The 11177-nt window shown below is 40.7% G+C and overlaps 1 protein-coding gene across 1 annotated transcript in view; it reads right to left on the bottom strand.

The window, feature by feature from the left end:
• Positions 1-3673: 3673 nt before the first annotated feature.
• KLHL41 (kelch like family member 41) overlaps positions 3674-11177 on the bottom strand; it is a 31605-nt gene continuing 24101 nt past the window's right edge. The window contains exons 6-7 of the mRNA XM_068122468.2: positions 5092-5238; positions 3674-4636 (exon numbers count right to left, since the gene is read on the bottom strand). Coding sequence (XP_067978569.2) covers positions 4528-4636; positions 5092-5238 — 256 coding nt within the window. The 3' untranslated portion in view covers positions 3674-4527. The remainder of the gene's footprint in view (positions 4637-5091; positions 5239-11177) is intronic.

Here is an 11177-nt window from a genome sequence, read left to right as displayed (position 1 = left end):
TAAGACATGTTAGACATTTTTCGACCCATTTCGACTGGTTGGTCCCTTGACCATTTAGCCCTTTAGACATTTAGACCCTTTAGACCCCTTCGACCATTTTAGACACTTTAGAACACTTAGACATTTACATCCTTTAGAGATTAGACCCTTTAGACGATTTCGATCCTTTAGAGGTTTAGACCCTAAGTACGATTGGAAAGTACCTATTAGACCTCGAGAACATCTAGAACCTTTTAGACGCACACCACACAAACACGTATGTCTGTAAACATTTGACTAAAACATATTCTCCTCACAAACTATCCGACTGATATTGACGAAATTTGGTATGATGCATCAGGACAGCAAGGTCTCATGGGATTGTGCTCCTCATCCGGATACACCCCTATAAAGGGGGTAAAATGGGGGTTTTGCCCCAAACATTGGGATTTCATTCAAAAATCGTCTTCTCAGAAACCGCCAGTCAGATTTAGACCAAACTCGCCACGAGGCATGAGGACCATGTCCTAACCTTAATTTGTGCTCCTCATGGCCGTATCTCCTCTGAAAATGAGGCCACAGGCCTCTTCCCTGTATCCCTCATTTTCACTGAAACATCTTCTTCTCCACAACCACCTGAGTGTTCCGGACGAAGTTTGGTACAATGCATCAGGACATCTCACGGTACAATGCATCTCATGGGGTCGTGCTCTCCATCCGGATGTGCCCCCTATAAGTAGGTTAAATGGGGGTTTGCCCAAAATATTGGTATTTTCAGTTAGGGCATTCAAAACTGGGCTTTGTCAAAATCCAATCAGGACCATATTCACCAAAGTCGATTCAGTTCAAACAGCCCCGACCCGATTTTGCTTTATCTGTCCTGTCTCCAGTCACCCGGCCTTTTGGAGAAATAACAATCAGCTCCCAACGGAGCTCTTTCTCAGCAAGTAATGCCCAAAATCCCAAGGGGTGGGTACTCTGCCAGTGATACTAATTCTACAACACCCGATACTTAACTTATCTTGATTAGAAACCTAAAAATAGTCCTTTACCTAAAGTAAAAACTTTATTAACCTTTAAGCAATTGATAGATTTTCTTACTGGCCAGAGCCCAAAACCTATAACGTCATCTGTGCTCCTTTCGTCATGGAGGTTTCAACCCTTTCGGCCCAGAACCTTTCCGAACAGTGGGACCACAACAGTGGTCACGGTCGACATCAGTAGATGCACAGCAGTGGCAGGAGAGCCTAAAAGTATGCGAAATTGCCTCCGAGCTTTCTAGCCTGGGATCAAATCTCAGGCCGACTATGAACTGTCATCCTGGTACTTCGCAGGTAGTGCGGAACATCGACCTGTGTGCCGTCCTCGGATGGAAATTAAACTGGGCATCCTGTCTGCCAGCATTTGGGTTTAATTGTGGTACTTGGACGATTAAATGTGTGAAACTGCTGAGCTTGATGGCATCCAGGTTAAGACACGTATGGGATGAACGACGTGTTAAGCAAATGCTACGGACTATGGTGTCGGAGAAATTGGCATTGTGTCTTCTGTTGTCCTTGAAGCATTCGTCAAGTTGGTTCCCACTTCAACACGATGGCTGAAATTCGGACGGAAGTTCACGTTTCAGCTTGACAACTACCCGAAGCACACAGCCAAAACTACACTGCAGAGGTTAAGGAGCAAAAAGATAAACGTCCTTGAGTGGCCCAGTCAGAGCCCCTAAATCCAATTGGAAATCTGTCATGACTTGAAAATTGCTGTCCATCAACGCTCCCCACACATCTTGACTGAGCTTGAACAGTTTTGTACAGAAGATGGGCAAATATTGCCCAATCAAGGTGTGCACAGTTGGTAGAGACCTGTCCCAACAGACTCGCAGCTGTAACTGCTGTCAAAGGTGCTTCCACCAAGTATAAACTCAGGGGTGTGGACACTTATACAACCAAGAAATTCCAGTTTTGTAATTTTAATAAATTTTCTGAAATTTGTAGAATTTATTTTTCACTTGGAAGTTGTGGGTTACAATGTGTAGATAAAGGTCGAAAAAGTCTGAATTAATGCAATTTAATTCCAGGCCATAAGGCAACAAAAGGTGAAAAATTTTAAAGGGGGTGTGGACTTTCTATAGGCACTGTATATAAATTAGATATTTCTGTATTGCATTTTAAATTATTTCGCAAAAATGGCTAAAAACAAAATTCCACTTTGACATTATGGGGACTTATGGGATATCTAGATCAGTGACAAAAAAATCTCAAACTAAATCCATTTTAAATTCAGGCTGAAACAACAAAATGTGAAAAAGGTCAAGGGGCGTGAATACTTTCTGAAGGCACTGCCCACACACACACAAACACACAAACAACCACACACACATATGCACGTGCACACACACACACACACACACACACACACACACACACACACACACACACACACACACACACACACACACACACACACATACATACATACACACACACATACAAACACACACACACACACACATACACGCACACACACATAAACATACTTACACATACATACAAACACACACACACACACATACAAACACACACACGCACATGTGCACACACACAAACATACACAAGCACACAAACAAACACACGCGGGTGTGCACACACACACACACACACACAAACATACACAAGCACACAAACAAACACACACACACACAAACACATACAAGCACGCCCACACACACACACATACACAAACATACACACACACACACACACACATGCGTGCATGCACACACACAAACATACACGAACACAAACAAATGCACACACACACACAAATGCACACACACGCAAACACACACACACACACACACACATACACACACACACACACACACACACACACACACACACACACACACACACACACAAATACACCACTATCTACTTCCAGTCTGTGATCCATTTGATTCCTACATCTGCAGCACACTTCTAATTTCACAATTAATAATGCAGTTGGACCCGCCGCCTTTACTTTCTTTAAACTTCTAAGAGCTGATTCAAGTTATTCACATATCTCTTTTTCGGGACCTTCAATTTTATTTCATTCCATGTCATTCCTTATTTTCTTCATTCCAGAGCTTCTTAAAGTAAACTTTCCATCCTTATCACGATCATACTTTTTCACTCGTTGTCCATTTTTTCCCACCACATCTCCTTCTATCCTTTACCATGTGCCTGGCTATTTTGAAAACTGTATTCTTGGCCTCTGTTGTGTTTAAGCTTTCCCCCCATTCTTCATTCACTTTGTAATGCTCCGCTCTTTCTTTCTTTGGTTCCTCCTTCAAATGTTTATAATGTTCTTTAGCTTGCGGATCTTTACTCCACCACTTTTTGAGTGCTTCTTGTACTCTAATATTCCACCATGATGTTTCTCTTTTTTTTTAAACCTGCCAGTGAATTATTCCACAAATATTTCTGGCTTTTCGCTTTATCCAAACATTTTTTCATTTGAGCCAACATCCCATCTACATCTTCAAATATTACAAACTTCATCTTATTTTTCAGATACTCTTGCTGAAAATTTTCTCTTATTTTTGCATCTTTGAGCTTCTGGAATGTATCCATGGAATTTGCTTCAGGCCCTTTCCGATTGAGGGTTCAGATGTATATGCAGTACACATATACACACAGACACACATAACCATTCATTGGAAGAAATAAGTATCTTTATTTTCCTATGAACATTCAAAACAATTAAAATTATTTCTCAATTGTAATTTTTGTGATTTAGGTAAAATTTACCATTCTTCATGAAGGCTGGGTTGTCAATATAGTATTGCTGATTTTACACCAGCAATATTACTGATATATATATATATATATAAAACAATTCTGTCATTATGACGGACACTAAAACAACTGTTTCACGTTTTTTGTAAAATGTTTCTTCATTGGACAAAAGTAACAATTATTACGACAATGAATGATCGTTTTAAGGCCATTTTCCCTGCTAGAGCGGGGGTTAGCCTTGCAGGCCCCATGACAATCATGGTTCCCTGTTTGAGGCAATGTTTTTATGGCCGGATGCCCTTCCTGACGCCAACCCTTGGTCACCTCGTTCGATGCGCAGGGATACGGTGCACCTATTCTAAATCAGGGTACACGCCGGGATCATTCATCCCAGCAAGCTGGTACTCAATTTGCCGACCTTGGAAGGATGACAGGCTGAGTCAACCCCCCTGGCGTTAATTCAGCGATCGACCGGGATTACGAACCTAGGATCCTAGGATCCCAAGCCTGCACCCTAACCGCTAAGCCAACACCAGGCTCAGGGTTAACAATTATTACTACAAACATCAGAAATAAATTCAGCTAATTGCCAAGAACAAATAATACTTAATTTCAATAAAATTAAACAATGATGAGATAAGAATCAGCAGGAGCATACATATGCTTTCCAAATGCTCCTGCTCGAAGATATCACAAAAGAATGGGAACATCCGGAAGTTCAGCACAGGCAGACATCTTTCCCCAAGCTCGTGTGATATAATCAGCAGGATTATTACATTTTCGTAAGCTTGAGTGTGTTTAGCTTAACAGACTGGCAGGTTGAGCCAGCAGCATATCGGATCTCCCGTAAAATTCCACTCCATTCTTTTTCATCCTCAAACCTGAAACAAAGTGAGGCCATACTGTCACGCAACGTCATTGCACACAGAGATCGAGTCATTTTTGTGAGCATCTTTTTCATTGAAATGTTATGCTTCCAAAACCAAATTACACCGTATGTATAAACCTCAGAGAATTGAAAACGGCTGGGCCGGTCACCAATTTTGCCAACTTGTTGAGGGTACCAGTGAACCGGGCATGGGTACAAATCAAATTGGCCCCTCACCCCTTAAATGTAGAACGCCAAGCAAGGAAACATATCATTTTTGGAGTCTTTGGTATGACTCGGCTGGAGTTTCAACCGCCGTCTCCCAAACTCAAAGTGGACTATCTAACCATTACACCGCTGAATCTGGTTAATCCCACTTGCAGTAGATTTGCACAAGAAAAGAGGAAAGGTTGGGGTGTTTGGTAGGTGTGCAAGAGCAGGTGAGTCAAAGAGCAACTCTAAACTTACTTCCAGACGTCAGTGATCTCAAGAGGTTCAAACTCCTCTTTCTCATTCTTGACCATTGCAATACCGCCAATGGCATACAAAGCTTCATTTGAGCTCACCAGGTTTATTGAACTACGCTCTTGCGGAAATTCCACAGCAACCTCCCACCTGCCAAAATTCAGCACAAATGTGGTATAACTCCTGGTAACAATCATCATTGTACCAATCACGGAGGTTATTAAAATAAAGGACACATGACAATTTTATCTCTAAAACTGCACTAATTTCAATCATAAGGTGATAACGTTTTTAGGTTGATTCCAAGATGGTCACAATTATGTTAAAATAGATGTTATTTATGTTTAATCGAGATACATCATGAACTATTCTGACTCTAAGTATACTGTATACTTGATTGCTTGCATATCGCGTGACTCCACAAATAAACTAGAAGGGCCCTCGGTAGAACGCATACCTCCGCCAGGCTGAACAGTTTGATATCCCACTGATAGGCCGGATCTGGATTCGGACCTGAACCAAAATCTAATCACCTTGTTCTTGTCATCTAACCAACTCATTCCCCAGGTTTAGTCATACCTCGTCCACAACTTTTTTAAATATAATGTTAAATATCGCTTTTCACCCGATTTGGAATTTGTTCATGGTGCCAGCAATAGCTCACCTACTCTTCGCAAAGGATCTCATAACATCCACCAACTAATGCTGGCAGACAGGATGCCAGTCCATCTGAGGGATGGCACACACATTGTTGAATCACCCTGTCTGTCACCAGGATGACAGTTTTTAGCTGGGTCTTGATTCAAACCCAGGCTAGACAGCTTAGATGCAAGTGTGCACTCCTCTCGGCCATCCTGTCAGCGTGTGTGTGTGTGTGTGTGTATTGTACACTGCTCCTTTCCTATGCCATCTCCAGGCGCTGCATGACGTAATTTCCGGGCACCGAAGGGGGCTCGGAAATGACGCACGCTGAAAGGGAGTACTCAGTTTTCACTCTGGTTGTTTGTTTGTTTGTTTGTTTTCTTGCTTGTTTGTCCAGGCAATATCTTAGCCATCATTTGAGCTAGGAAGCTGAAATTTGGGCACAATAGTGGGTAAGTACTTTGTCAAAAACTATCTTTTTTGTTTTTTGATTAATCAATTAATTGATTAGTTACTTAATTATTATCGATTAATTAAGTACTTAGACATTTCCTTTCTCTTCTGGGCATTATCTCAGGCACCTTTTGATTTAGGAAGCTGATATTTGGACATGCCAATGACCAAGTAATTTGGCTGTAAAGACTATTTTTGATTTATTGATTAATCAATTAATCGATGAATTATTTAATTATTCAATTAATTATTATTATTATTATTATTTTTAACTTACAGATTTGGATGGAATGGTGGTGGTTTATGTATTCTATTAGCCAATTGATTAATTATTTAATTTTTTTTGATTATTATTTATTTATTTTCATTAGTAGTTATTTCTTTATTTTCTCTCAGCTGGGCAATATCTCAGGAACCTTTTGAGTGAGGAAGCTAATATTTGGACACTACAATGATCAAGTGATTCGACTGTAAAGGGTATTTTTTATTTATTGATTAATCAATTAATTGATTAATTATTTATTAACTAACCAAGAAATTATTTAATTTTTTCGATTAATGACCTATTTCATTAATTTTCAAAAAGTTACAGCTTCGGATGAAGCACTGATAGTTTAGGTATGCTATTGGCCAATTGATTAAGAAAATATTTTATAATCATTGTTTATTGATTTTAATTGTGCAATTAATCAATCAATTTATTATAATAATAATAATAATAATGCATTTATTTTATACTAGGGCATGCCCGTACTATATATATATCTAAAATTATATCCCCCCCCTCTATTTACATGAAATGGTTTGGTCCAAAGCGAACGGCTTGCGAGTACGGTGACAATCCCCCCCCCTCTATTTACATGAAATGGTTTGGTCCAAAGCGAACGGCTTGCGAGTACGGTGACAATCCCCCCCCTCTATTTACATGAAATGGTTTGGTCCAAAGCGAACGGCTTGCGAGTACGGTGACAATCCCCCCCTCTATTTACATGAAATGGTTTGGTCCAAAGCGAACGGCTTGCGGAGTTTGGTAAAGAAATCGCCATAGCTCGGTAACTACTTGTCCGATTAATATGAAACCTTGAAAAGGCACATCCTCAGGTCCCCAGCAATATACCTGGCAAGTTTCAAGTATATCGGACCCGTGGTTGTCGAGAAACAGCGGTCACATACAAACATACAAACATACAAACATACACACAGAGATTACTGGAATTATAGATAGATAGCGCTTTTCAGGGAGCCCAAAGACGCTTTGACAGAGTGCAAAACAGAATGCATAGCAGAACATAAAAACAATTGCAAAAAAACAAGAATCAATAGGGAAATATTCAAAGCAAAAAGGAGGGAGAAGGAGAAGAGATAGTCAGGGGTTAAATGCTGTGGGTTAAATGTTGAATGCAGTGTTGAACAGGTGGGTCTTGAGTGATGTTTTGAATGTGGTGAGTGAGGAGGAGTCTCTGATGGTGTGAGGTAGTGAGTTCCAGAGGGTGGGAGCAGCGATGGAGAAGGCCCTGTCCCCCCAGGATCTGAATTTGGTCCGGATGGGGGGGGGGGGGTCAGGAGGTTGGTACCAGCACAGCGGAGGTTGCAGTTGGGAGTGTGTCTGGAGAGGAGGTCAGCCAGGTAGGAAGGGGGCAGGTTATGGAGGGCCTTGTAGGTCAAGAGGAGGATTTTGTACTGGATTGCACCTCTCCCTCCCAATACAGTCTCTATGCGTTGGAGGATGTTTTTTTTTGTTCGGCATGGGGGCGGTACTTTGAATGTATCTGCACTTGTCTGTTTCTTTGTTTGATTGTTTGTTTGTCCAGGCGATATCTCAGCCATCCTTTGAGCTAGGAAGCTCAAATTTCGGCACAACAGAGAGAAAGTGCTTTGACAAAACGGTATTTTTTTTTTTGATTAATCAATTAATTGATTAGTTATTTAATTATTATCGATTAATTAAGTACTTATTTATTTCCTTTCTCATCTGGACATTATCTAAGGCACCTTTTGAGCTAGGAAGCTGATATTTGGACATGACAATGACCAAGTGATTTGGCTGTAAAGGCTATTTTTGATTTATTGAAAAATCAATTAATCGATTAATTATTTAATTATTCAATTAGTGACGTAATTAATTAATTATTTTTTAAGATATAGATTCGGATGAAACCGTGGTGGTTTAGGTATTCTATTAGCCAATTGATTAATTATTTTATTATTTTCTGATTATTATTTATTTATTTTCATTATTAATCTTTTTTCTTTTTTTTTCTCATCTGGACAATATCCCAGGCACCTTTTGAGCTAGGAAACTGATATTTGGACATGACAGTGACTAAGAGATGTGGCTATAAAGGATATTTTTGATTTAGATTAATCAATTTATTATTTATTGATTAATCAATTAATTATTTAATGTTTTCGATTAATGATTTCTTTAATTAATTTTCAAAAAGTTACAGCTTTGGATGACGCACCGGTGGTTTTGGTATGCTATTAGCCAATTGATTAAGAATATATTGTTAATCTAACTAACTCTATACAGTCACGTGAAAAAGTAAGTACACCCCATGTAAAGTTTTGACTTTTTCAACATATTTCAACATACAGCTATTTGATCTTCATTTCAACAATATTGATAGATAAAGGTGATATAATATAACAAATATCATTAAACATTTACATTTTGTAGTCCATTGTATAATTTAAATAAACATAAATGCAAATTTCGCTTTTGGAAAAAGTAAGTACACCCTTGGCTATAATGGGTGGTATTGCCCCCTTTGGCAGCAACAACCTCAAGTAGCCGTTTCTTATAACTGTCTATCAGTCTCTGACATCGACTGGGAGAAATTTTTGCCCACTCCTCCATGCAAAATTATTTTAGCTGTGCGATGTTTGAGGGGTTTATTGCATGCACAGCTCGTTTCAAATCCCCCCACAACATCTCGATCGAATTTAGATCCGGACTTTGACTTGGCCATTCCAGAACCTTCCATTTCTTTGTTTTCAGCCATTCCTTGGTGGATTTACTGGTATGTTTAGGGTCATTGTCATGTTGCAAGGTCCACCTTTGGTTAAGCTTCAACTTTCCGACAGATGGCCTCGCATTATCCTCAAGCACCCTCTGGTACAATGAATAATTCATAGTGGAATTCTATGATGGTGAGCTGCCCCGGCCCTGATGCAGCAAAGCTGCCCCAAACCATAATATTTCCACCACCATGCTTTAAAGTTGGTATCAGGTTCTTGTGGTCAAATGCTGCCTTTGGTTTTCGCCAAACATGTCTTCTGGTACTGTGGCAAAATAGCTCCACCTTTGACTCATCTGTCCAGAGCACATTGTTCCAGAAGTGCTGGTCTTTGCCTAGGTGTTCATTGGAAAACTTTAGTCTTGCCCTGATGTTCTTTCTGGACAGCAAAGGTTTACTCCTGGCACACCTCCCATGTAGATCAAATTTGTGCAGCCTCTTTCTAATGGTAGACTCGTGCACTTTGACATCAACAGTGGCAAGAGCTACCTGTAGGTCCCGTGATGACATTCTGGGGTTCCTCGAGACTTCTTTCAGCATCTTGCGGTCTGCTCTCGGGTTGAACTTGCTGGGGCGGCCTGGGCTGAACAAGTTGGCAGTTGTTTAGAATCTTCTCCACTTGTAGATGATCTTCCGGACAGTCGAATGATTGATTTTAAATTGTTTGGAGATCTTTTTAAATCCCTTCCCAGACTCGTAGGCATCTATAACCTTCTTTCTGAAGGCCTCAGAGAGCTCTTTTGATCTAGACATGGTGACGTCGCACACTTCAACAACAAAGAGCAAACCAAACTAAATGTCTGAGGTTTAAATAAGACAGGTTCCTCCAAGATCCTCTCTAACGATGTTCTAATCATTTGCACCTGAGCTCGTGCACCTGATTCTAATTTTAGGTATTTGAAGTAGTTATAAATGTAGGGGTGTACTTACTTTTTCCACATGCGAAATTTGCATTTATGTTTATTTAAATTATACAATGGACTACAAAATGTAAATGTTTCATGATATTTGTTATATTATATCACCTTTATCTACCAATATTGTTGAAATACCGCCTCTTCCTCATATGTGGTGATTTCAATTGTCACCATGCCAGTTGGCTGGGTGTGGGTACCTCTCTCACCAGCCATGGCTCTTCAGCAAAGGACTTCTGCGACTCACTGGGACTGACACAATCTGTCAATTTCCCGACCCGGATCTCAGTCAACGGAGCATCTTCTCTTCTGGATTTGGTTATGACAAACTTCCCTGAAAATGTCTGCTGCTCTTCTTCTGCTCCAGTCGGCTCATCTGATCATGTGCTTGTCAAAGTGGACATCTCTCTGACCATTCTCAGAGAGCCTCCTCAGCATCGACGAGTCTGGCATTTCACTCAGGCCAACTGGCACGGTCTTCAAGCAGCCATCAATCATCTGGACTGGTCTCCCATCTCTACCGCCTCTGACGTCAACTCATCCTGGGAATTCTTTCAAAGTAAATTGCTCTCTCTCATGCACAGATTTATACCATCTCGTCTTCAGTTGTCATACCCTTCCTCCCGTCCATGGTACACGGAATCTTGTGGTGAGGCTGTTGCCCTGAAACAACTTGCTTTCGTCTCCTGGAAAGCAAATCCAACGGAAGGAAATCTCATTTCCTTTCACAAAGCCCGAAACAAGTGTGTGTCCACCCTCAGGAGAGCCAGGAAACAATATCTCACCATTCTCAAGACCGAACTCTCTTATCTGTCTCCCTCTTCCAAATCCTGGTGGCGTCTGGTCAAATCTGTTTCTGGTGTTTGTTCCCCCTCCATCCCCTCCCTCACCTCAAACGGCTTAACGGCTGACTCCGCACGTGAAAAAGCTGAATGCCTCAACTCTGTGTTTGCCTCTAAATCTTGTTTCCCAAACCCATCCCTCTCTGTACCCACCGTACCCAGTCGTACCCAGCTGCTCCTGGACTCTGTGTCCTTTCCTCCTGACAAGGTGGAAAAGT

Source organism: Myxine glutinosa, chromosome 7 (genome assembly GCF_964187855.1).
Source record: "Myxine glutinosa chromosome 7, kmMyxGlut1.1, whole genome shotgun sequence".
In the NCBI taxonomy this organism is placed as follows: domain Eukaryota; kingdom Metazoa; phylum Chordata; class Myxini; order Myxiniformes; family Myxinidae; genus Myxine; species Myxine glutinosa.
This window is presented reverse-complemented; position numbering and strand designations above follow the sequence as displayed.